General features: G+C 41.5%; 1 protein-coding gene across 1 annotated transcript in view; it reads right to left on the bottom strand.

The window, feature by feature from the left end:
• The window catches only part of PPM1L (protein phosphatase, Mg2+/Mn2+ dependent 1L), a 114,140-nt gene that overhangs the window by 19,399 nt on the left and 66,791 nt on the right, over window positions 1–27,950 (bottom strand). The window contains exon 2 of the mRNA XM_009278931.2: window positions 17,516–17,690. Coding sequence (XP_009277206.1) covers window positions 17,516–17,690 — 175 coding nt within the window. The remainder of the gene's footprint in view (window positions 1–17,515; window positions 17,691–27,950) is intronic.

Below are 27,950 nucleotides of genomic sequence, written 5' to 3'. Positions count from 1 at the left end.
AGGGGGTTGGACTAGATGACCTTTAGAGGTCCCCTCCAACCCAAACTATTCTATGATTCTATGATTCTATGAAAATGGGATTTAGCATTTGAGGTCACCTCATTCTTTACCTGAACAAAAGCTAGTAACTCTGCAAATGCATCAAGCTCTGCTTCAATAAGAAAATTACAGCAATAAACGACACCCTGCCTTGCTTTTATTTATGAAACTTTCCTTAACAAACGTTCAAGCAGCATCGTGCTGACAATCTGCAAGAGACTAGAGGGCTGGTACCTGCTGAAGCTGGTCTGACATTTTGTCTAAACTTCAGAGAGGAAAAGAACAGCCACCTTTGCAATTTGGGTTGAAAACAAAACCTGTGAGATGTAAAACGGGGGCAGAAGTGAAAGCCCTGTTGGATGGGAATATAGAGCCAAAACCAACTCCAGAAGGATCCCGGCGTGCTGCAGGAGAGTGACCCACGCGCCACACACGAGGCTGCAAGGCTCCGCGATCCACCACTCAACTGATGCTTCCTTCTGAAGATCAGAGCTCCTGCTTTACCTCTAGCTGCCCTCTTGGCCTGACATTTGCTTTTGTAAATTAATCGACTCTTCTGTGTGCAAGACCACCCTACTGCTCCGCAGATTGCCCTTCCCCTTCCTGTGACACCAGGCCAGCGTGTATTTTTCCTACAGGCAGTAGTAAAAAACATACGTTTCCTAGTAAGGAAAATACTGCAAATAACATACTAGAGCCCTGGCATTTAGAAGGAAAAATGCTTCACAAATATAGTCATTATTACCACAATTTATATAAAAATGACGAGTTTGAACACAGTCTTCTTGGTTATATGATCTGTGTGAATGAAAGAGAATGAGCGTCTGAAACAGAAGATAATTTCCAAAGTGATTTAGGAAGGATCAGTTGTTTCACGGTCCCTGACTGATGGCTGGGCTATCATTAAGTCCCTGACCTCACGCTACTGCCTGCCGTTACATGAGAAAGCAAACCTATTTTACTTTGTTTTCTTTTCCATCTATTTTTATTTCAGTCATTTAACCTTGTGTAGAGTTAGAAAACATCGTGCTCCTGTCAGCCGCCTCAGATTTAATGCAATTGCACAATGGAAAATTCCCAACATAAAGGGTCCAAAATTGAGAACACATGTTATATTAGTCCCTCGATGCAGCTGCCTGAATAATACCCTGCTGAGCAGTTTACAAAGAAAACCACCAGAAAATTTAAAACCTGTACTATACTGGCTGCAGAGATAGGTTTTTTTTTTTGTTTGTTTGGGTTTTTTTTAAGTCAGGTAAGATTATTGGTGTTGTATTTTAGTATCAGACAAGGCACCTTGTAAAAGTCAAGGCTGCACCGGCTCTATCAGTTTTTAGATAACGGCTTTATCGAAAGGAGGAAAAGTCACCAGAGTGCAAACAAGACCTGATTAATACATTAAAAGGCATTAGAGAGCCCAGGCATGATCCAGCTCACCCTGCAGCCGCTGGAGATCTGGCACTTTGCGTGCGGTGTCAAAAAATCCTGCGGGCACCTGGCTCTAAATCCCCGCTGGCGGGGCAGCTTGGGATGAGGACCAGAGCTCTTGGGCTCCGGATGGCCCAAGTTGGTTGAAATTCCCCCAGTGTCCTCGTTTCATCCTAATCCATTAGCAAAAGTGCAGTTAATCTCACCAGGTGCTCACCACATTGCTTTTTTCCCCTCTTTGCTGGGTTTTCCTTCTGTTTTCCAAGTCTCTCACACTCCACAGGTTTCAGGCCATCAGCACATGTAAACTCTTCCCTTCCTCTTCCCCCTCATCACTCTCTTCGACCCTGAACTTTTGCCCATCCCTCCTTCATGAGAAATCACACCTCCTCCCTGCCCTTATCTCAGGCTTTTAAATGGCGAAAGTCCCCGGCCAAGGCTCTTCCTCCTGAACAACTGTCCTTCCCACAGGTGCCTTCTCACTGCTTTTCCCAGTCCTACCCCCGCCTCCTCTGTGGCTCTTCGCACAGAGTCTCTTTCTCAGACAAAACTGAGAAACAAGACTTCCCCCTCCTACGTTTTAACCATTGCTTCCCCATTTGCACAACATGTGCCGAGGTTGCTCACGTGCTGCCTCCCATCGACCCGTCTTCCTACTCTAGTGACTCGATTTTAACATTTTTCATTCGTTATCCCCTCATCCCTATGCTTCTCTGGCTCTTTTCTTTTACAGCACATCTTTGTAATGCCCCTCTAAAAAAACATCATTACCCTTGATGATTTTTATGGCTATCACTGCTTTCCTGTCTCACCTGTGAGCTCATTGAAGATGGCATTTGCAGTCACTGCTGGATGTTTCTTTCCCTCCAGCTCCACGCGACACCTCCTCCAACACAGCCTCTGCCCCAGGCTTGCCATCAAAACGGCTTCTGCCAAGACTGTAACAGCATTTTCCAGCCGCAGCGCAGACAGCGAGCTTTTCTCATCCCTCTTACCTGCCTCCAGCACAGTCAGCTCAGCGCTTCTTCTCACCTGATGAGACACTCTTCTCTCCTAGTTTTCCCCTTTGCTTCCCTAATCACAAGCATCTCTGAAGACCCCTTCATCCCTCTCCTCTCCCCTCCTCTCCTCTCCTCTCCTCTCCTCTCCTCTCTCCACTCCAGTCTCTGACCAGCCCCCAGTGCCTTCTGTAGGCTTGCTTCTGCATAGCCCCATCTGCAAACACGTATATCACCAGTGTTTCCATACAGGCCTTTGCACCTGCTTCTCCATCCCAGAGGGGTCTCTTCTCTCAACTAAAGGGTCAGCCTGTTTTCTTTGCAGATATTTATCCCAACACTTTCACTGCCATTCTCCTACAGCCCAGCTTGGATGGGGTGGCCAGTGCCATAGGCTCTCTGCCATGAGATTCCTGGGAGTCATTTCCCGCTCCAGCGTCCCATGATGCTGCCCTCAAACCTCGAGTTGGTGAGGTGGCACGAAAAGCACTATCGGGCACCTCGTGGTGCCACCATGGCAGAAGGAGCAGATTGCTCTGCTGCCCCGTCTCGGCTTTCTAACAAACACGTCCGATGTGGAGTTTCACTCAGCTTCACTCCGTAGGGAAAAAGAAGAAAACTGGCAGAATGATGACCTCAAAACCAGAGACCATCATCATTATCTTTGGAGAGACCAACACTGTTCTCTTAGCATTTAACCTAAAAGCATTAAACCCCAGAGGGCTAAAAGCTACATTAATTCCCACACAGGTAGGGCTTGTGACAGCTCGTCTGTATTAAACAGAAGTCTGCGCAATAGGAAATTAACCTAATCTCATCTCTGGAAACAAAGCCAAGTGACAAGAGAAAGAAAAAACCTAAATGTAATCAATATTAATTTTTAGAGAGAGACTGAGACATGCAAAGAGACCAGAAAACGACAAGGCAGTGACTGGAAGTGCACAAAGCCTCACAGGCGAAGGATGCGCAGCCTTTGAGATGGTCTGCAGAAGGAGGAGGTGGGCTGCACCAGCTGGGACCGCTGTGAAGCTGCAGGGAAAAAGATCCTCAGTAACCTTAATTAGAAAGGGAATGTCCCGGGTGCCTGGACCTGCACCGTGCTCGGACGGACACAGCTTTCGCAGTCTGTGTTTCGTAGGGTCAAACATAGAGCTGGGGAAAATTTCTACGTAAACAGCACGAGCCCTGCACTGACAGTATCTTTGAAAATAGCAGCAGGTTTGAAGCAGCTGGATCCCTTATCCGAGTATTGAACTGACACTGCAATAACAGCTCTGGCCAGTCCTGCCTTATTAGTGATTCCAAGTCAGATGGGAGGTATGTTAAATCAACCCACACAACTGCTTCTCGGTAAGTCTGGATCCCCTTTCACAAACTGATGGTGTACAATAACACTCCTGTGACGCCTGACCACCGGAGGGTAGAGGTCTACCATACCCTTTGAGCAGAAATGCATTCAGAGCCACTGTAGGTCAAGAATTTCGGTACTTACTTGGCTGGACTGATTAAAAAACAAACAAAAAACAACTCAAAAAATCCCTTCCCATCTTTTTCAACAGTGCTCAAGCTTGAATTCACACAATAATTAAGCAAGAACTAGTATTTTTGAGCTTCAATAATCTCCAGAAGGAAACAGAATTACTCAGAACAGTGCAAAAAGCGGGATAAACAAAAATACAGATTTATATTTACTCTCCACTAGCAACTCGCACTGCATGCAGCTTCTTTCTCATTTATAGACCACGCATTTCCACTTGCCTTACAGAGACTTTAAATCCTAAACAATAAGACTCCAGTAGTTTTCAGGGCAGATATGTGATGTTTTTATCATTCATATAGCTGTCCTCTGTGCCCATCTGCCTCAGCTCCTCCTGTCGAGACCAGCTATGTGTCTCCTGAATTTCTATTTTACATGCTCTGCACATACCCCTCAGGCAATGCAAATAAAACTTTGATTATAGCCTGTGGAATAGGCAAGACTGAGAAAAACACCATAAGTAAGCGTATGAAGGAGGGTAAGGGAGTCTCTTGCTTCCCGGTTGCCTGGAATATGGATAAAAATTGGTGTGAGACCATCGAGATCATGAAATGCCGCCTCCATGTGCTCTCCAAGTGACCCACCAATTCTAATCCAAAGCCATAAAAATAAATCTAATTACCCGCTGCTTATCTATAAGATAAGCAACGATAAAACCGAGCAGCAGACATTCACGTTTCATTTGTGCTACGGCAGTGAGAGGAACTGTGGGAATTGCAGGGGCTGAAGCCCTTTCCTTGCCCTGATGCTGCCCAAACCACCATGTCTGCACAGAAAAGGAGGGACAAATCAGGTATTGAAAACAACAGTTCTCCAAACAAAAATGATCCCAACAACCTGTAATTGGGGTGGGATCATTGTAAAACCTTTTGCTGGGATGGACCTTTTGCTGGATCCCAACGATATGTGCGCCTCCTCCTTGGCTGGTTTCTAATCCAAGGCACCATTTCTCATGTGCGTTTTCAGCTTCTCTAATGACATCCAACCTTCATCAAAGATTTTGTGAAAGGCCAAGCTAATTGTGCTCATTAGCACTTCTTTGTCCTTTACTCCTTTACAGGTTATTGAAATGTTTAAATAGCTACACAATTTCTTTTAGCAAAAGCTACACAGATTAGAGAAAATGCTATTATAATCTCCAAAATATACAATTTCAGCAAATTGCTGGGCTAACCACCTGCGAATGAAATAAACTGCTGATCACTCACAATACCCTTCAAAAATACATGTGCGTTTTTAAAGTACCCACCTCCTTTTCCTCAAATGTCTTGCAAGGTATACGGGACTGAACAGCCTACACATCATACAGGAGGCATTCGTCCCTGAACCCCCTCAGTGCTGGTGTTTCCTACCAATGAGCTGCCCCTGCCCTTTCTTTCAGTTAATAAAATTCTGCAAAAGTCAGTTTTGTAAAGCATGAACCTAAAAATAACCATTCTGAAAATTCAAGGACTCATAATTCCTTAATCATCTCAACATAACGTTTTTTCCCCCTAAAATTAAAAGAACTCCTTCTTTTAAAATAGGTTAAAAGAAACATAGGATTCTTAGAAATACATAGAAATTACTTCAAATATTTCTAAGATCGTAGCTTTATTTCCACCGCAAAACAATTCCTACCTGGCTGTATGCAGTACTATTTTAAGATTTTATATTTGAAACAGAGAACCATATTGTATTTCTATTTAGATAGATCCCATTTTCCTGTCTGATCAATGAGAATGTACACATAACTCAATCCCGTTTACCATTAATCATATTATATTCATGATATTTGGGATATACTTACAGACTAACAGATTCATGTAGATGTTCTGACTCAGCTATGTAAAAAATACCTAAAAGTGTTTTCCACGTAGGAAAACAAGAGCTGGAAGGAAGCTTTGTGCATCAGGTAACAAAAGTTAATTACCAAAAAACGGAAACCCTTTTGGGCAGCCTCTCCATCTTCCAGACTGCTCTGACATTGCCTCATCAATACCGCAGCGGAAACGGGGAGTGCTCCCACCTTTGTGCTATCCTAGCACCGCGTGATTAATTTCTTGTCCTTATGAAAAATAATCTTGATACAAAGGGAATCTCCATTTCAGTTCAAAAGTCGATTTCTTGGCATCACTCCCATATTTAATTTCACCTGAACATCCCACTCAGCCTTTTAATATGCTAGAAGTAGAAATATGTTGAGAACAGTTTATTTTTTTCTGGTTAGAAATTTCTGTATGTCACCAGGCTAATTAAAGCGTGGAAAACCACATGTGCAATCTCCTTTGTGGACAGGCTCGGGCGTTCTGCAGCAGTTAAACCTCCCGTGCAGCCTTGCAGCACTATGACAAGAAAAAATGCCTATGCTAAGGTCTGTACATGAGAGGAAAAGAAATCTCTTCCTGACACTTCCCTGTGAGCCTTCAATATCCACAGGCTGAAAGACAGTCTGTATGGTCAGTGCAACACTAGCGTTTGCACACAAGCTGCAAAGTCTGAATTCTTCTGATTGTAAGAGCTCCTGAAGCACTGGAAACGAAAATGACTGTAGACGATCACGCAAGGTAGTGTATATACAGATAGGGATCCTGCTACTGCTATTTCAAACCATATTCCTACAATAGCTCTAACCAGCTGCTACATAAGCTAAGCAGCAAGAGCGAAGGGTCTAGCTTAGCGTGAGGTCTAGAGATGTCAGGCAGAGCAGATGAAGCGCAGCCCCCAATCTGTTGTTGAACGTTTTCCCCAATTCTTAGACCTCTACAGCAGAACTAAAATTTAGGGGCAATTTCATGTCATTTATCTCCTTTGAATTGGAGGCATCCCTAGGAGATCCGAGTAACTCTGACCCAAGGCAGCAACTAGCTTGGTTTTGTTTCGCTCGGCAACTGTGCTGAGCAATCTCAGAACAAAGCGGTGGGATTTCTATCGGGTCAAATGGCCAGCAGAAGAGGAGCCGGAGGACATCGTGACCCTTCCAAGCCCAGCAAAATACCTGCCTCTGTTAACAAAAGCTGCTCACATGAACCTTAGGGTGTTCAGGAAGAAGTTGTACATTTTTCATTGGGAAAGATAAGGGTATTCCCTCAAAATAACACTACCTTAACTTTTGTAAGGAAGAGCTGCATAAAAGCTTAAAAACAAACAAAAGCTACTAAAAGTTTTACAGTGAGATACATGTAGTCTGCTTTGTTAAGATTTGTTCCAAATTCTGTGATCTGTAAGACAGATCTTCTATGGATCCATTAGAAATCTTCTACAGCTTTGCATTTCCCATTATGGAAATAGATGAAATTTCAATGTAAAACGCAGTCTGCAGAACTGATCACACAAAAAAAAAACCAAAAAGAAAGGGATTCCATCCTCTTAGCAATTTCAGACAAATAAACCCCTCCACAATCACAGTGCCAAAGATATTAAAGATGTTACATTTATGACACTAACTGGGTTTGAGGGAGTCAGTTTGGGACCGACCTGCTGCAGGATCCGCACTACATTTTAAGCAAAGCAGAAGTTTGCCGGTAGCAGCACAGGGACAGCCGATGCTCGGTGATTTTAAGTGTCAGCAATAAGGTCAGCAATGCTGCTGGTCCACATGCTGCCCCACGAGGCTGTGAAAGAGCATGACTGACCTTATCTAGTTAGAAAATGTTATGCTAGATGCTCAACAGGCTTTTATTAGCAACATTCAACTGTAACGAGGCCTGTAATCACATGGAAAAAGTAGGAGCAAAATGAAAATCCCACTTGGAAAAAAACCCAAAATTAAAAGCATCCCATTTGTGCTGAGTCCTGTGACGTCTCTGGCTTTACCTCAGCCCTGACTAAAGGATCAAGGCTGCAAAATTTCATTTGAACCACAGGAACTGACCTGCACTTTCCTGAGGTGCCTGAGCCATAAATACCAGACTTAAAGCAGCAGCTATAAATAAGGTGCCAGCGGGTAGGCACTAAACTGAACTCAAGAGATATAATTAGCAAATCCTTCACAAACAGTATAACTAGCAGCTAGTTTACAGATGCTGCGTGCATCTCTGCATTACTCAGCCTGAACAGGGCTGTTCAAAAATCCCCATTGCGGCTGGCAATTGTATCCGACAAATGGGTTTTACTACAGCTGCATTATCCCTCGGCTCCTGGGGTTGGGTTTCACAGACTAACACCCATCAGTGGCAGGACCGTCTATCTGCAGTTAATTTCATTGAGGACCACTGTAAATATCTGCCGTGCTGTCCAGCTGGCCCCGAGGCACTCGCATGACGGATCGCCTGCCTTAACTCCTGAACAAATAAGGAACTTATTAGTATACAGGCAGAGCTGTACAGCAAGGCGGTATTTAAGAGTTATTTATTCAGTCCCCAAGGTGTATCACCAAATTACAAACACGTACCCTGTCCAAAGGAATTGCGATCTTACTTTGTATCTCCTGCGCTGGCAGAAGAGTGGGAGCAAGAGGAGGAGGAAAGAAGGGATGAGGAGTGATAACACACCAGAATTACACACAATTAAGGAGGTTTGTGATTTAATTCAGGAGTCTCACTCTGTCCCCATCCCCTCCACTATCCAACACACAAAATTTGCTGATTCAGACTTTACTGAGCTGTAAACTGAGGCTGGCTGGCCTGAGCAAGGGTGGCAGCTTAAATCAAGCTGGTGACTTTTCCCCTCTTCAGGTTAATCAAACTCTGGAGCTAATCATCTTCCAAAGCCCAGCCAAAAGTCACCTCGGACCATACTTTTTTCCTTCTATATTTTCTGGTTGTATCTTCCAGTTCTCTGTATCAAACCATACTTTGCCCATTTGCAAATGCAAAACTTCCACATCTGCCGAATGTCCATTTTTTTGGGGCAGAGCTGTCACCTCGGAAATCATCCTCCCGGCACGTGGCTGAGTGAAAACAGCACAGTTTGGGGGGAACTTTTGTATGAGATCAGCAAATTCAACTGGCAGACAGAGCCCAGGCAAACACCTTTCTAAAGGTACGTCCAAGCCACTGGCAGACAGCAGCTGTAGCCCGTAATCCCAGAGCTGCCTGGAAAAGATGCACACGGAGGGACCAAAAAGGACTGATATTGCGAAACTCGGCAACTGCCACTGTTAGAAAGGTATTACAGCACAAGGAAGAGCCAGTTTTTGCTTGTTTATGACCAACTTCTTTACCTTAATGGGTTGTTACAGATTATGGATAGGGTTTTTAAGAAAGCTTCACTTGAGAACAGAAAGCCTCCTTTTGTTCCTGCTCCTTTTTCCTCCTACATCTCCCCATGTATAATTCAAACACTGGGAAATAATGGAAAAGGCTAACAGTGATTGATTGTGGTGTGCAATGCAGTTGTGCATGCAAAGCAGGACTTAGCATGAGCTTAACGCTGCTGCAAATGGGGAGAGCGCAAGGACACATGACACAAAGATGTGTGCAAGAGCGCAAGTGATCTCCAGAAACACAGAAGCGCCCTTACATCATAAATCCCTGTGCACATGCATGTTCTTGATGTTATTACAATATATTTTCATCTCAGTGACTGTCCTCTTAAAATGTTTTCAGAAGAACCCAAATATTAGCTTTTCATACATGATATGGCAAAGCTAAGAGCAGCGAGACTGAAGACATTCATTTCAATACTGAAATTTAGCAATTGTGGGTGTAATGAAGAGTTTTGCAAAGGTGTGTCTGGTGATGATTTTGTGCCGCTCCACCCTGTTACAGCAATGCTGTTTATGCTTACCTGGGTAATGACACAGGAAAATTTAATAAGGATCTCCAAATGGTCTGTCAGGTCTGTAGGCAGAACAAACTCTGCTGCCTTCACTGCTACTCACAAGACCCTTCAGGCGTTTATCTCTGCATCCATCAGCAGGTGACAAACCTCTGCCGAGATGGATGGCTTTCTTCCAGAGGCCTGGAACAGATGTTCTCACTGCCTACACTGAATTTCCAGCAAGCTGTGTCTTCAAATGCTATCTCTGTCTGATATCTTTTTAATAAATAATAATTAAAAAAAAGATAAATCCATGCTCATGTCTGTCTACTCATGCAACACGTGCATCTGAAATTGAGGAAGAACACTACGGTACTGACAGCAACCATCTCAAGTGATGGTGCACATCAACTGAATCTAAAGGTTTTCAAATGAAATCTAACAAAAACTTACGCAAAATAAACCTCAAATAGTGGTTTGAATTCTCCAGAGCTTACCTAATTTTTAAGTCTTTCATTAGGCCAAAGATACAAACAGGAAAGATGGCAATCAGGAGGTGATAATGCAGCATCGCTGAAAAACCCTTTTAAAAGCACTCTTGCAACACTGAGGAGCAACCTTTCCCAAATGCAGGAGACACCAAACCACCCCTCCCCTGGGCACAAACCTGAACTGACTCTACCACAAGTTCTGACTGAATTAAGTAACCACCTAAAAATAAGTTTGTGCATTTAAGATGCTTTCCAGACTTAATCAATAAGTACACAGAAAGGAAATGGTCAGTTAGTAATAATTAGTGTTAAAACCATTAAATGGTTTAAAAAACATTTTTTATTACACTTCTGAATCTCAGCACTCTGCAGGGCTGTGTTGGTTTCTTCTCTTTCTGCAGGACTTTGGTAATAGTAGATTTTTTAAATTAATTTTTTTAATTGCTACAAATGTGTAAATACCAAAGTGAAGAGTGCATGGCATTTATACAGTAAGACTGAAAATAGTTACATATGCTCGAGTAAGAACAGAACACTTCACGTGATTAATAAAAAAAATCCCTAACAGCCCTGTAGAGTCACCATTGCACCTACACTGCACAGAGGTTTCACCAAATATATAAAAATATATTTTTTTGGTTTTACCCAATATATAAATATATTTACCAAATAACCCGAACCAAATATTGTTAGCATTTATTTCGGTTCTGAACAATCGACTGCTAGCTGACAAATTTAAATAGCTAAATACCTACTTCAAAAATTGATGAGGAAGTGAAGAATATTTCACAGGCAAGTAGGCACCTGTTAAAGTGCTATTTCTGCTCCGAGCTTCTGCTGAAAGGTTGTAATTATATGAATAATAAAAAATTATTTTAACGGAGCAAAAGAATACAGCACGCTTGGGCTGGCTTAAATACATGTCTGTTGTTTACAAACATTGCCAATATTCTAGAAAGCTGGAAGACCACAATGTAGGAAATTAGAGTCGCACGGTTTGCATTGAAGCTACACCCTGAAATGTAATTTAAATGGTTTTATGTGTACACCTACAGAGACCCTTAGGCTGGCGTTCGGCTCCCAACTAGAGCTGTCTCCCTGTATTTTACCTGTGAGCAAAAGCTAATTCACAGCCAACGGAAAAAGAGCAGGCACCTTTAGAATATGACTCTTCACATACTAAAGTAGATGCTTAAAATAAACTCAGGAATCACACTAGAAATGCTGGTTTCTTTCCAATGACTATTGAAGAGCTCTAGAAAAGTTGTCCAGAATTGGATGTCTATAATGCAGATATTGAAAGGGAAAAGAGACAGTCCTTGGTGACTGTCCTGTGATTTCTGCTGCAGGTACTGGTCCTCTGCAGAAAAACAGAGGACTGGTTCGTGGTGACCAAGTTTAACATGTAGCTTTAATGTGTAAAAGAAATTAAATATGCCAAAGAAAGCGTTGGATGTCAGGTAGAGATTAAATAAATTCAGTAGTAATCATCTGCCTATAAAGAGTAAAACTTTCTACTGTATTATCTGGAAAAAGCACAGGGCCAAGTTCTCACTGCAGCAACCGAAGACCCAGAGAAGGAAGCTGTTTTAGATCATGTTCTTGAGATCAAATACCTAAAAATCATTTAAAAACCGAACCTGAGCTGGAGAGAAAGCCACCATCTGTGGTGGCCTGCAGGCCACTCTGGTTTTCTCCTTGTCAGAAGGAAGCCTCCGGCACAGCAATAAACCTTGCCCTGACACATTCGAGTGCTGTTAGTTACACATCTGCTGTGTCGACGTGCTTGCAACACATCAGAAAATAAATTTACTGGATTGCTACACCCCTGTCAAGGGGTGCTCATCGCAGCACACAGAAAGCCTACCCAGCAACATCCCTTGAGATACTAGAAACACATCATTTACTAGGACCATCCTTTGCCTGTACATGCTTTTTCTTCAGAAAAAGACATCGTTTCTGGCTCTTCTCTTCCTTGCAGCTTCTTTACGGCTCTCCTGTTTTTGTTCTTGCATATTCTATGCAACCCGTTGCCTTTGCAACGGTTGTTTTTATTGTGTTTAGTGCATGACTTTTCTTCCTGCTCTTTAAATCCCTCCTAAAAACTTACGTAAAGCTTTCCAACTGTTTTTTAGGCTCAGGTCATTTCATATTTGGCAGTGTTACATGTTCTTGCAGGACCATTATCACTGTATAATTGTGAGATTACAGATGTCTGCTCTTCCCAATGCTGTCAGCAGAGCATGCCCATACCCTGCCTTACTGGTAATGGCTGTAGCCGAGACTGGAAGAAAAATATTCCTGAGGCTCCTTGTCAGGACAAGGATTTAAACACCTGACGAGTCACCACTATTTGAAGTGTGTTCCCGTATTGCCCCAAAGACCGAGCCCTCTGTGAAAAGGACCAGTCAAACACATACCAAAAGCATGGTCCAAGCATGATTGTGCATTATAAGACAATACTTCTTTTTTATTTTAAAGAAGGTGGACGTAACAAACCCAACAGATCTCTTTCTGCATTTTTAATGGGTTATTGCTGTGCACGAGCCACCTTGAGATAAACATCACAGCAAAGATAACTTACTTTATCTTCACTGCGATGTAACATAATGATGGCTTTACCTGGCAAAGCTCTTTGCAGTGGGGAAAAAAGGATCTTCCCCAGCAAGGTATTTATTATCCCAAATTATAGGATATATTTCTGGTGCAATTTTCCTGCTTTTATTTTCTCATTTCTCATTGTAGTCACTTTCTCTGGGGGAAAATATCTGCCTGCGCTGCCCGGAAGGGAGCACTGTAATTCAGAAATGGGCAGCATCGGCCCCTTGATGATTAAAGTTAACCTTTTCCCAGCGCAACCACGCTAGCATGGATGTTTGTGTGAAGCAGATGGATTTGCCAACTTTTTGGGCTGAAGTTTAATCTTGGATATTTTTGCTTTTCTCTACTTTTGCCAGAAACAGCAAATGCTCACAGGACTGGATCTATGTCAGGTTGTGGTCCTGCAGTCGGAATGAAGGTCTGAGCCTTGGATTTACACTTGGAGCCGGTTTTCACAGCTGCAGCTACTAGAAAAACCAGACCCAGTCTTCTGCGAAGCACAGAAATACAGGCTGAATACGAGGAGTTGATTTAATTCCTTATCCATTCATTACATACTAAATCATGCTGGGAGTGAGGAATGGAGGACGATGCATCACCTGCTTTGAAGGACCATGTGATGCCCATGGGGAGCACAGCACCTGGGCATGGTTGGGGAAGGCAGAGTACAAACACCCATCTCATCCAGAGACAAAGTGCAATATGTTGTGGCGCTAACGGCCACATTTTATCTCAGCAGAAAATAAATTTTGTTGCTAAAATCGGAGTATTCAGGCAATTTGGGACGTGGACTGCTAGCACAAAAACTCACTTTAAGAAACACTACAGTACTGACAGCGACCATCTCAAGCAATGGTGCAGATCAACTGTATCTAAAGGTTTTCAAAAGAAACCTAACGCAAACTGCATCCACAGGGAGAGGTACGCAGGGTCCGGCCAGGCATGAGCTTTTGGTCCCCCCTGGGAGAACATGTGGAGGAGCAGCCACCCGCTTTTCTTGCAGGTGGCTCCAGGAAACACGGGGCACGCTGGCAAACATTAGCTAAGAAAACATGTTTTGGGCTGACATCTGGCTCTGGATACAGTGCCTAAATATCAATATCTTTCATGACTGCTTCACAGCAGGGAAAAATGAAATTCATCTTTTTTGTCGCACAATAATGAAACTCAATTTCTACAGGACTCTGGGGAAGAGGGGCCGTCCATTAAAGAAAAAACTATTGACTACAATACAAAAACACCATCAGAATCTCCTAGCAGGCTTTACCTACCTGGCACACCAGAGTTAAATGCCAAAGTGCCTTCAAATATCCTAAACTTGTATTTGTAGAGAGTAGTCACTGACCACCCCAGATGTTTAGAGAGACTATAAATCGAAGGAATAGGATTAACATCCAATAAAACTTCAGCCGGAAAAAACATTCTTGCACAAAATTAACCCAGCCTTAGCTAGTCAAGAATGCCACTTTTTAAACTAAGGGATTTAAAGATTACGAGAGGATTTGTACCCATCTGCCACTTTTGTCCTGCTTTCATTTTATAAAGCTTCCTTAGTCAAACCTCACTAAAAATCTTGTCAACATTTGACTATTTTTAGATGAATTCATTTTATTTGGTAGCTCTGATATACTGATTTGCTAAAGGGAAAGATTTACAAAAAGAGGCATTAGGATGTTGAGTCCATCGAAGCTGCACGTTATTAATATTGCATGCTGCTAGAAAGGCCAAATTAACATGCAAAATTGTACCAGAAGCCCAAGCCATTTTAGTGCAGTTCTGTTTTATTCTGGAAAATGGATGCAGCTGAATTCTACCCGCTTTGGGAGATATCCCTGGGGAAAGGAGAGTTAGTTGGGGGTGAGCATTCTGCGAACCTCCAGAAAATGGCCCTTCCAAGAGGGACGGGAAAGGTTTCCTGGATGGAAAAGGTCTGCTCTCTTGCTGTGGAAGTGCTACCCTACATGCAGCACCCTGTTACAGTTGGCTACTGACCCCTTGTATCACGTACCTTAAACATTTAACTTTCTAGTTTCCCTGGCCGACATGTAGCAGAACTCCAACTGCTCGTGATTACAGAAATTAAACCCTTGACAGTGGTCTCCGGGATGGGTTTTGTTGATGTCTCACGTAGTCTCCTGCCAGACAAAGTTGTATTTTCCCCTTACATCACAATCGCTTTTATTTTCACCATTTTGGTTTTTAAAGAGTGCTTTCTTCATTTTGTATGTACCACCAGCAGCTTGATCTTCTCATTAAATTGACTTTGGTATGGAAAATAAGAAAAGAAAAATGTCACCAACACAACCGCTCGAGCGCTGAATAGCTGGAGTGCTTGGGATCACGAACACCTGCTGCAATTATATTTAACTGCCCATCTGTGCTTTGCTCACAATCAGATCTTACTTCAAGAGCAGGTAGCACCATTTCTGCTTTTGTAGTAAACAAGTGACATGATTAGAATGACGAGCGTGCTCCATCTCCGTGTTTTAATCTCTAAAGGTGTCTCTACCTGATTGGGAAGCTGAAATTCTGGCTTTTTATTTACAGCAAGCTGCGCTCTCTCTCCTTTCTGAATGTGTGTATATGCTGGGACTTTTCTAAACTAGTTATTTATGTAGCTTCTCATTTCCACGTGATTGTTTTCTTGCATGATATAAATCCCCAAATGTGTGTTTCCGGCAGTTTCAATCTTTATTTTCTCTGTACAAACATGCTGTTTTCAATAAAGGAAAATGCTTGCTTTTTCTTCTGACAGGAGTCCGTAAGTTCCTTCACTGCATTTTTTCCTTCCTAACAAACTTCTATCAATCAAAATGACTGGAGAGATGAAGTGACCAAACCAGGGTAAAAGATTTACATGATTCATTGGACTGGTAAATTCTGCGTTAAAAAAGATAAACAGAAGCAACAGAAAGCAACAACCTTCGAAGCTTACTTTTTACGCATCACTAAAAACAGGCCATATGTGATTAAACAAATATCCCACACCCTCATTTTGACCCTGTTGTCCTTAGAGAACTCATATGACCCAGAGGTCCTTAAGTATGTGACGTGTAGTCTGCAAATGGCACCGTACAGGGCTCAAGAGCATTTGAGATCAAAGAAGTTTAAGAGAATCAGGCTTATTTATTGGGTGAGCACATGAATATAATTGATAAAGTGATAGAGCATTGTAATTACTTGAAGTTACTAAAGCTCACAGCCCTGTAAGTACCCAGAACGCACACTCTGCAAATGGCATTTTGAGTTGCTTGAGCGCCTTCGTGATCAAAGTAGCTTAAGAGAATCGCATTGCTAGCGAGTGGGAGTCTGAGTAGGAGTCTGAACAAAGTTGATAAGTAGTTTGAGCATTTTAAGTACTTCAGGGCACTGCAGCGTGAGTACAAAAGTAACAGGACAAAATAACACCAGCTTGTCAGTGCTTGGTTCTCCAGAGCTGGACTAGGGATGAGAAACTCAGAAGATCCATCCACCATCTAAACAGGATGAAAAACCCAGTTATGACTTCGAGGCTTCTGCCTAAAACAGCTGGAAGGAAAACCTGGAGCTGAGCTCAGCACAGTTCCCCAAGGGCACCACCACGCCAGCTACAGTCAGGGGAATAACAGAACAAGAAAGTGTCGCCAGGGATTAAGAAAAACCCAGAAATAGGGACATACTAAGTATAAACTCTCTTTTTGTACTACAAGGCTGCCCGAGGCTGGTTGGTAGGGCTGCGGATGAAAGGAGATGGTGTGTTGCAGCTCTCAGCCATGAGTGGTTAAAGTGGGGAAACAGAGAGCAGCATCTTTCAGATAAAGCTAAGAAATGAAGGATGCCGAGACATGTGCTACTGGGGGGAGCGCAGTGAGCCAGGCACGCACACACCTGGAGTGCAAACACATGGCTCGTCTGTACAGACCTCCATACGTACTGCCAGTCCACTCGCTGCCGTGAATACTAATTCAGCAGTAAAATAATGAAATGTTCTTTTTGTTTGATTCTTTCTTTGCAAGGTATCTAAACACCGAGAAACTTGGTTAAGAATGAGGGGAGTAGGCATATAGCAGATATTAGTGGTTATTTTGGAAGATAACGAAAAACATCAACAGCATCTCTTTTTTTCTCTGTAACTGTAAAGAAGACCATGCATCAGGGCAACTCTGTGAAGGATTCAAAAGCGGGAAGACATTTGTAACTACTTTGAAACAAAATTCTAGTAAAAAGCATTAGCTTATAACTAAGAAAACCTCCAAATTATTAAGACGTAAATATAAAACCTGAAAACTCCTGTAACTGCACTGTTAAAATGCCTCCAACACTCTACAAATTACCTGGTTTTGGCTATCCGCATGCATGTCACATTTAAAAATCAGATTCTGTTACTATCCAGTACACTCTTAGCTAAGTGAGCCCCAAAAATAAGTTAGCAGTGAAGGAGAAACCAGCAGAAACCAGGTCGCACCACTTGCAGAGACAATAGAGAGGCACAGCTAGATCAATCAACATCAGTGCATTACAAAAGACAAAGCGCTGTTAGAAAAATAACTGTCCTTTCAGCTAGTTAGTATTCAATCACTGAAGAGGAAAATTTTCTACCTCAACTTGATTTTAGGAGAAAGAAATGTTTCACTGAGTCACCTCATACCTTTGAGGACAAAGTTCAATTTGCCAGCACAAGCACTAGTATTCAGGAGAAAGACTGAAAGTGAGCGATTTTTCTCCAGTAAAATGTAACTTAGAAAGAAACACAAATATACCTGCTTCATCATAGGATACAGTCAGTTTTTCCAGCATTTCTCGATCAATTGATAAAATCTGCTGTTCCAGGATGGTTTGGTAAGACAGCACACTGTTCTCCTTGTCCTTCTCATAGTCTTGAAGATGTTGTTTTAGGACTTCAGGCAGGCGGGACTTCACATATTCTGCTGCCGACTATGTAGAAAAGAGGCAAAGGTTTAATTAATACATTTTCTTTTGAAAAGCTTTATGCGTATCCATAGCAATTTTTTTTTTTAAAACTTAAAGCATTCTCAAATGTAACTCCTCACAATAAAACACTCTTAATGCTACTAACTCCATGGTGCAAAATCCACAGGTCATTTCTCTGCCCAAATGACCCCTGCCTGCCCAAAACTTCCAGGGAGTCAGGGATATAATGGACCAAATTTCCGTGAGCTGAGGCATAACCCACTCTTAAGCAGGGAGTTTATTGCAGTGCAGAAAGAGTTACCCATGCTGGACTAGACACATACATACTGCAATAGCTCAACTTCTTCATCATTAACATATTTTGAAACTATGAAATATATTGTCTGTGTTCTAAATTTTAAAGTACAAAGTGACAGAGTGGAATCACTTCACCTGCTATTGATACACAACCAGGCTCGGACAGGGAGATAGAAGTGAATGTTTAACAGCATTAAAAAATGACATATATATACACACACAACCACACACAGAAAATTCTTTCAAATTTTTTTCCCTGACTGCTCAAGGCCATAAGGAAACAGAAATTAACACAAGGTGGCATGGTTGTACCGATGTTATGGAGCCTTGTGCAAAAACGTAAATGATAGTAAATAATAAGAGCATCTGCCTCTGGAGAGGTGTTGGTCCCCCCAGGATCCCAGCCGCCACTGGAACAGCTCTCTCTCTTGGGGCTTGGGCTCAGACACCTTGGTGAGATCCAAACACAAACCAGCTTTCTGCTTTTTAAGCGTTAGCATCCCTCTCCTGTGAATATTACACTCCCACTATAAGAGGGAATAGAAAGTCCCTCTTTCTGGCATGGGTTTGGGTTTTTTTTTGGCTTTCCATCTCTGATACAAACGTAACTGGAAAAGGAAGATGTAGCAAAGGCTCCTGCCCAGTGCTCCAGCTTTCCTGCCAACCTCAAGACAAAGGAGAAAAATAAATGATAACATGATTGTATTATTTCAGGCCTGGAACTGACCAGAAGTTACCTCTACTGAGCAACAGGCTCTTCCTGGGTTTATATTTAGTTTTCCAAAGTCAATTGCCGATTAAATTGCAACCTTAAAATATCACTGAAGTTGTGTTCAATTTTTCTGCAAGCTAAGCCATGTGAGATGAATGAAATTATTCTAGGAAAACTAAACAAACTCTCCACATGAGTACAACATATTTAATGTTACATTTTAATAGTGGTTTTCTTCCAAGGGAAGGCCAAAAGATACACTGTATACTAATAATTTTAGTCCAAGTTCAGGCGTTTGTGTTTAATGTTTCCTTTGAGAAGAGGTTTTGCTCTGTGGGGGGCGGGGTATATTTTTGTAATCTCCCTAACACAGCAATTCTAAAGAGCAGAAAACAAAACAAGAATTTATACATATTCCTTTTCTGAAATACGTCTTGTGCCAGCTAAGAGAATATTTGTATACTACTGGCTGTAAACACGTAAGGAAGAATACCCATTGTGTCCCAAAGATCTTGCAGCCCAAGTAAAAGTCAAGAGACAGATGGGTACAAGCAGATGGGAAGACCATCAGGACCATCAGCCATGGTCGGCATGACGGACGGCTGTTGCAAGCCATGTGCAGCCCAATGGTCAAGTTTTTCCATAGGCATCGAGGCTGAGGATTACACTGATTTCAAGTGTGATCTCACTGGTGGGTTTTTTTCCCCTTAGTGAAAAGCAAAACCCAACACTCTTGCATAGTCCACTGCCTTTCACATTACGTCTAGATGTCATTAAAGATTTAAACTGTAAAGCAATGATGGAACCGATACAAACTCCTCTCCTTTCTAGAAAAGAAAGGTGACCAGCCACATCTGAGTAATTACATCCCTAGCTGCACTGCGGCGATGAGACAGATAGCACTATATTCTATTCACTACAAAAGTAATTTTATCTTGGCTTTAAAAAGTCACTTCCAGTACCTGGAATATTAAAAAAGTGTGAAGGTGTGAGTACATGTGTTTATGCACGTGCTTGGTATTAAAGAAACCAAGAGGCTACTAGGTGAACAAAAATGAAAAAAAAAATTTTTAAGAAGAAATACTTCCACCATTTCCACACTCTTCCATCTTACCTCAATTCTCATTGCACAGACCACAGTATTCAACTTCTGAGTAGATCAGAAACTCCCCCTCCATTGCTTACGGATTTTGGTGCAGACTGCAGCCCAGAGACCCGTTTGCCCGGATGCCGCTCACTAACAGCCTGCTGCAGAGCATCCCACCACCGGCATCCCATCCCGCCAGCAGCTCGGCCACTCCTCCTCCAGCCAGCGCTGGGGTCCCCCTGCTCTCATGAAATCTATTTTCATTAATATATGTATTTGTGTCACAGGCAGAAGTTAGGAGAAAAAACCCATTTCACTACTTTGAGGTTTCAAAACAGCTTTATCCTCTTTTCCTCTGTATGGTCCCTCTTAATCCTGCAGGAAGGAATTACAAACCTAGCTGCTCCTGGAAAACGCCTGGCCTCAGCCATTAGTTATAGGTACAACTAATTGTACAACATTTGCTGGTCAGTATTCCTCATCACCACCCCTATGAGAAAGCAAGTTGGAGCCATAGGCGCTGCAGCAGTGAGGAATGCAAAGAAACAGTGGTCCTGCTCATGCAGGCACCTTCCACAGATCACTGCTTCAAAACAACAACGTAACAGAAATGCACATTGCTGAACTGTTACCTCTCTCATTCACAATAACCTCCTATTTTCTGGCAGGAATGTATCCATTTCTTTTATAAAATTGAAACTGCAGCATACCCCGTGAATCTGTTTTCAGTCTGAAGCACCCTTCTCCAAATTAAACAAAAGATTGATTTTAATAACTTAATTGACTTTAGGGTATTTCATCCTACCACAGAAAACTAATATTTCATATATATAGAATAAATTTTAAAATATCTACATACAATGAAATATACTTGCAGAGCTTATTCACAAAAAACCACATTCTTCTCCATTCACTAAAAAAACCCCCCTACATAAAAATCACATCAGGAAATGCTGAAATCCCTCAACTGTGTGGTAACCTGAACCTCAAATGCAGCCAGTATCCTTCTGTTAACTACCAAATTTGCCCACGTTTTAATTGATGAGAAACACATATCCAAAGTAAATTTTCTTTTTATAAATTATGCTAACTGCCTGCTAAAATTTGCTCTGCTTTTCTTAAGTGTATCCTTCTGGGAGCTCCCTTGTATGTGGGGAAGTAAAGGTCTAAAATGGTTAATCAAAGGCTTCTTCATGAAGCTACTTCAAAAGTCAAGTGGCAGCTTGACAAAGCAGTCTCCTTACAGAGTTATACTGGGTGATTTCAGACAGGCTTTCAACAGACAGTGGAGTATTTGGCATGTGGAAGACCACCACACCCATAAGGGACAGTTGCATCCCTGCTCATCCTAATCACGTTCTGCAGGCTGCTACAGCTCAACGCATCCCATAGCCTGGCCTTACCAACCCGCTCGACCTTTAAAATTCAGGTTTTCACCAAAGCTAACACAGTGCCCTTGTGTATTTCTGGCACTTGAAACACTCAGGCAGGTCTCATTAAATTGTGTTATCATCGGATGAACACCGGGCGGTAGAAAACCCTCTCCAAGTGGTGATGCCTTGGGAATCTGCTTGCTGTTTGCCCTGAAGTGGGCTTCGGTAGGAGGAGCAGGACGGCAGAGCATCAGGGCCAGTTCCCGAATTACGTGGCTCTCCACGCAAATGCTTGCACACAGAGAAGATACACCTCCATGGGCACACGTGTAAACATGCAAGAAGTGACCCGAGTACTCTATGACAAAATGCGTTAATTAAGACAGCAAGTGTTAAGCAGCTCCACGACCCTGTGAAAAACGAGGACTGCAAACAAGAGCTATGACAAGATCAGCACACTGGCACATCAAGCAACTGAAGGATCTAATTAGCTGGAACAGCCATTATTTATAAACACAGATTTCCAATTTAAAAAATGGAAGATGGAGACTTTATTGCCTCAGTCCCGCACTCTGCACTGACTCCTGTGATTTACAGGGAGAGGAGGGAAACCACAAATTTATGATCTTAATATTCTTGAGACAATTCATTCTGCCTGCCCAGCTATTGTAAACATCCAAAGACTATGGGAAAATACGGGATCCATTTTAGAGTGTGGTATTGCTGGCGTAGCAGGTACACCACTGAAGGATTTAAAAAACCATCAAGATTCCTCTATTGCATCTTGCTGCCTCTCCTTTTCACACGTTTCCCTCCCCTTCAAAGACATGTGGGTCACTACAACAAGTTTCCTTCTTCAGAGATGATACACCATGAACTGCTGGGTAAGAATGGAGTTCACCTTATGAAAAAGAGGAATTTCAACTTTGTTCACCTCCTGGTTTACCTCAGGGAGATAATTTTTTATTTCAAGTGAGTTTGACAAAAGCCTGAGGTGGGTACAACAAATGAACATGGGTGTAAAACCTGTGGAAGGTAGCGTTGGCCATGATAATCTCATAGGAAGGAAACATAACGCAGAGTAAAGTGGGATTGATCTGTGGACCCTATTAGACATCTCTATAAGAATTGTGGAGAATACACAAAAGGAGCTGGAAGGAATTTAGTACAGTATCAAAATGACTATAATTGGGCAATAAGAGAGGCTCAGTAAATAATTCACAAGACTAGATTGTTAATACAGATGATATAACTTACTGAGAAAGGAGGTTATGGAAATAAAGAAGTGCCCTCCACATCAAGAGAGTATTTGCTCTTCTAGGTCCAGTCTGTAAAAGGGAGACAGACCTGCCAAAAGTCATCACGTAAAAAAGAGAAGCAGAGAGCACTACCATAGCACAGGTCCACCAGACACCGAATGAAAAACAAAGTAGAGAGGTTGGATTTTTTTAACCAGGAACTGGAATAATCAACCAAAGCACAAGATGTAAAGAAGTACTGCAACTACTCAGATATGTTATAGGAAATATATTTCAGAGCACAGGTTGTCCAGCAACCTTGGAGTGTGTTGGTGATAGTAGCAAAGACCACAGTTCGGGTGCAGGATGCTCCAGCACTGAGAAGCCCCCTAAGATAAGGAAGGCAAAAGACAACTTGCATGAAGGTGACAATTAATTCTTCAGGGAGAAAACAACACAATAAAGACAAAGGACTTTAAAGGAAGGACACTTAAAGATCTCTGAGGCTTGACAGTACAAAAGGACCAACAGCTGCAAGTCAAAGGGGAAAGGAAGGTATAGGGAGCAAACATTTCCTTGAAGAAATTATGTGAGTGAAAACTATCCCAATGCAGAAAAAACCTAGGAATTAACCTGGCTAAGTCATAAGCTGCTCAGTGATCTCAAACTCAAGAAGTATACACATATACACAGTCGGAATACCATGTGAGTATAAAAGAATAACAAACACTGAGAAACAGATGCAGACTAAAGAAAAAAATTACTTGGAGCTAGCAAAGATAGCAAGAAAAGGTTCTACAAGTCCATTTGTAATAACAAAAAACCCAGGCAAAATGTTGCTCTACTGCTCAGCAGAGTAGAAAAGCTATTGACAGATGATGCCATAAAAGCTGAAGTATTTAATGTCTTTTTTTGCTACAGTACTTACTATCTTTACCTTGCTGCATTCAACTGGCAGCTAATATCAGAGGCAAATAACCAAAATCTCAAGACAGAACAGGGAAAGAAGATGTTGGAAAGTGCTTATAAAGATTAGATATTTTCCAGCTGACTGGGCCAGATAAAATTCATTCAGGTATACATAGGTAATGGGCTGAAACAACCTTTTTAACAACCTCTGTCTTTGAAAATTCACAGAGGATGGCGAGACACTATTTGGAAAGGGCAAATGTTGGGGCTACTGTTAAAATAGTATAAAGGGAGAGAAACAGAATTACAGACTAATCAGTTTAACTTTGATGCCTAAAAAATGCGGTAAAAGATCAAATGATTTCTACGCACACAAAAGCACGAAGATTTGTAAGGCGCAGACAGCAAAGTGGTTCTCAGGGTGTAGGGAGACCCGCTAATTCAGTTCCTATCAACTGCAGTCTAGGGAGCAAATGCTCCCTTGCTCATTCCAGCAAACATGCTCGTGTTTAAAAGTCTTAGTACCACTGATCACATCATCAGCACAGACAAATCTTTCATGTTAGTCTCTTAAGCCTTAGGGGTTCCCAGAGAAATAGCCTTCCATGTAAATCAGGATGCTGAATCCCATGCAGATCAAGCATTTCAGAGAATCTTCCAGGATTAAGATGCATCTCCAGAGTCCCCTTGGACCCAACACATGTGTTTGGTGCTCCCGGGGAGTGGACACGGGGTGTGGAAGCCTGTCACTGCCACCATCCGACCTTCATTTGCAGCTCAATCATTTCAACACTCACGACAAAGATTTCAACCAGAGGTGCTATTTGAAATATGTAATTATCCCATTCGGAATTTCACATTCCACATTTCAGACTAGCACTCCTTAGCAAAAATACTTTTATATACAGGTTTCTGGACTCACATCTTTAAAAAAAAAAAATCAAACACCCGCAGAATTCATTATTCTAGGAACAGTGCACTCAACTTATTAGATATCTCCCAATAGGATGGTGAAAACCATGGCATAATAAGGTTGTGGACAAGAAATGTATTCCAGACAGTCCATTAGTGATTTTTTTGTAGCAATGCTATAAGGCTTTCCTGTTTATTTCAGAAAAGTACAGTACAAAAAAATATATATTTACATACATATATAAAGAATCAGATTGAAATCTGATTAAATCTGTTAAAGAAATCACATCTCAGATTAAATAAAAGACCTGAAAGTCAATCTCCCCCTGACACACTTCATTCTGGTAGAGATGTCCCTGCTTCCAGGGGCAAACCAGGACAACTTTATGAGAACATTCCCCCTGCCCAGCTGCACCATTTTCAAATGCAGTGCAGCATATGGAGTATTTGTTCCCATTTTACTGTATTCACAAATCAATCATAAAATTTTAAGAGTCATTTCTTGGCATCCTGATGCTTTGTCGGGTGCTTACTATAGGACGGAAATGGTTAAAGAATATTCTTTGGGTTCCTGCCTCCCTGAGAGCTAAACTTACTGCAGACAAACCACCTTCTCAACCTATTCACACTGCGACGCAGGAAAGGCTGGTGTTGACTGAAGTAGATACAAAAATTCTGCCTCCAGGCCCACGTGTGCCACTTGAACTGATTTCAGAGAAATATACGTGCATCAGCCCTGACTCTCACATCTCACACCCAGCATTTAGGATCGGATGCCTCCCCTTCATCAGCATGAACCACAAATAACTCCACTGAAGTCAGTGGGATTTTGCTGAGGCAAACCTCTTGGAATAAGGACATGAAGCTATGAATAGTTATTCAAAAGGAAAACATATGATAGCAAAACATAATCTACTCCCAAGAGGATAATACAAGATCTACAAATGGCACCAAGACAAACATTTTGCCCTCTAAAGCAAGGAACTATTTAAAGAACAAACATGCCAAAAGAAACCTGTTAGTAGAGTTTTCCTGTAATACAAACTTTTGGTACGCTTAGCCTATTATTTCTATTAAAAAGTGTCTTTTTTCTCCAAAATAAATATTCAAGTAAATAATTTACTATTGATTAATATGTATCCTAGGAAAACCAAACTCACAATTTAAAACAAGGTTATTAGCAAAAGCATGATATCTGAAAATGTTTGGGGAACTAAGAAATTCTCTCCTAGGACTTTCAACAAGACTGAACACTGAAAACACCACTATTATTTTGCAATCCATGCACAATTTATTTCTGTAGCAGGAAAAATATTAGCCTCACAAACATCTTTAGTTAATCAGAAGCTACATAATCATAGAATATTAACCTGATTCCAAAGAAATGTATAAAGTTCAAATTAGTATTCACACTGGATTGTCAGAGATGTATGTCCTGGTTTCAGCTGGGATAGAGTTAATTTTCTTCCTAGTAGCTGGTACAGTGCTGTGTTTTGGATTTAGTAGGAGAATAATGTGATAACACACCAATGTTTTAGTTGTTGCTAGGTAATGCTTACACTAGAATATTGTTTAGACAGCATAAAATTATCCTGACGGATAGCAAAAGTATAGCGAGAAAGTTACCATTAAAAGCATTAGTCTCCCGTACCTGAAATTCTCCAACCACTGGGATTGTATTACTGAGCCAAAAGATAAATTATGCAAGTGAGACACAGCTACCCATTACAGCAAGAAGGCACGAATGACCATAATATGATGTACTTACCTCAGGCTAACTCCAGAGTGGTCTGACCATGTGTTAGAAAAGACACACCTTTCCTGTAAGGGGAGCACTTTCTCTCCACCCCCTACAGATTTTCTCTCTCTCCCCCCTCTCCTCCCCCTTCTCTCCCCCCCCCCCCCCCCCGCCCGGGGGGGGGGGGGGGAGCAAGAGAATGGCTGTGTGGTGTTTAGCTGCCTGCCAGGTTAAACCACAACAATATATTAAATCCATAATTACAGTAATCCACAGCTGCTTCAACTGTAGAAAATAATGAACTGCCCAGTGAGAACTGGTGTCCATGAAATGGAAAGAAAAGGCCATCTGTTGTGGAGCTTTGCTCTGACTTTATACCTTGAGCACGAAGAGCTTGATCTTCTTTGACACAGTCTATATGTGGATTTATGGCTACAAGCAATCCAAATAACCATGTCACCAAACAGAAAGGATAAAAATAAAAAACTATGATGATTTATGGCTTTAAATTATGCATTTTAGTTTCTTCCCTAAGACAGCACTTGTCACTCACTTCTTAAATAGACTTATTTAAATGTCCTAGAACGAGAAGCAAGTAAGTCAACAAAATTTGTAATGTAAAAATTACATGTTCTGTTCTCCCTCCCACTCCCCCCAACATTAGTCATATAGAAATGTGTGACATTGCAGTGAGCATACACACGAATGCTGGCATGCTACTCGTTAATCTAGGACATGGATCAGAAGAGGTGAGAATAAATGCAAAACAATTATTTTCCATCTTCCAATGAGGGAGTGGAAAGTGAAATACTTGTACAAGTCTTTTTTTTTAATAACTAATTTTAATTAATTAATTAAAATTAACAAAAACATGCTCCATGTGATATAGCCAAGCAGTCACTCATTCTACAGATGAGGAAAGAAACAAAGCACAGAAACTGATTTGTCAGAGATTTCACTGCAATTGGCAGAGCTACAAGGAGTGCTCTGGAATCTGGACATCTAATTAAAAGATTAATTTTATCAAGGCAAGGGGGAGCATTATGATTATCTTGTCTGGCATCTTGAATCAGGACCACAGGACTTCCCTGTCTCATTGTTTGAATGAATAAGTCATTTTGAAAAATATTCGACTCTGTTTCAGAGACAGAGAATCTTCCATAGCCCTTGGAAGTTAATTATCCTTACTGTTAGAGGATAAATTCACATACCACAGAAAATGTTCACATTATTTCTAATCTGAATCTGCTATTATCCATGACTTTCAGCCACTGAATCAAGTAAAATGTCTGCTCACCTACATTCCTCCTTCTCATGTAAATACATGCAAATTGATCAAATCACCTCATTATCTTCTCATTGATAAACTCAATAGATGGAGCTCGTTGAATGGCACATTATTACGTCACATTATCGTGCACGCTTTCTAATCTTTTCAAGCATTCATATGGTTCTCCTTTGAACACTCCTATTTTCCAACTTTGTTCTTTAGGGGTAATCATCACAGCAAGGCAACACACCACAGAGGAAGACTTACTAATACCAAAATCACTTCCTTATTTTTATTAACCATTTGCATTATGCTTATTGGCTCACCATTGCCTTGAGATCTCATGTACAGTTCATGTAGCCCCTAAATCTTCTTTTATGACCTAGACTGTGCAATATTAGATATATAGACTTACAGTTGATTATACTGAAATGCATGGCTCTCCTTATGAATATACCCACTCAGCAATTTCTATTTATAATTATTCAGAAGTCTATCATGCAACTCGAGTTCAACCCCTTTAATATACACTGTATTGATTTGAAAGTATTCAAAATAGCACATATATCAAGTCAAAACACATATTCTTCTTGTAAGTTTTGGCTAAGCGCTATTAAAACTATTACTATTGATAAAACAATCAAATGCTTCGATTCATACAGCCATGAAGTGAAATCCTACTCGGAAGGAAATCAAGTATATTCTCATCAATGAACCTGGACGATGG

Source organism: Aptenodytes forsteri, unplaced genomic scaffold, assembly GCF_000699145.1.
Source record: "Aptenodytes forsteri isolate BGI_AS27 unplaced genomic scaffold, ASM69914v1 Scaffold299, whole genome shotgun sequence".
Taxonomy (NCBI): Eukaryota; Metazoa; Chordata; class Aves; order Sphenisciformes; family Spheniscidae; genus Aptenodytes; species Aptenodytes forsteri.
Note: the sequence above shows the minus strand (reverse complement) of the source record. Positions and strands in the feature narration are given on the sequence as shown.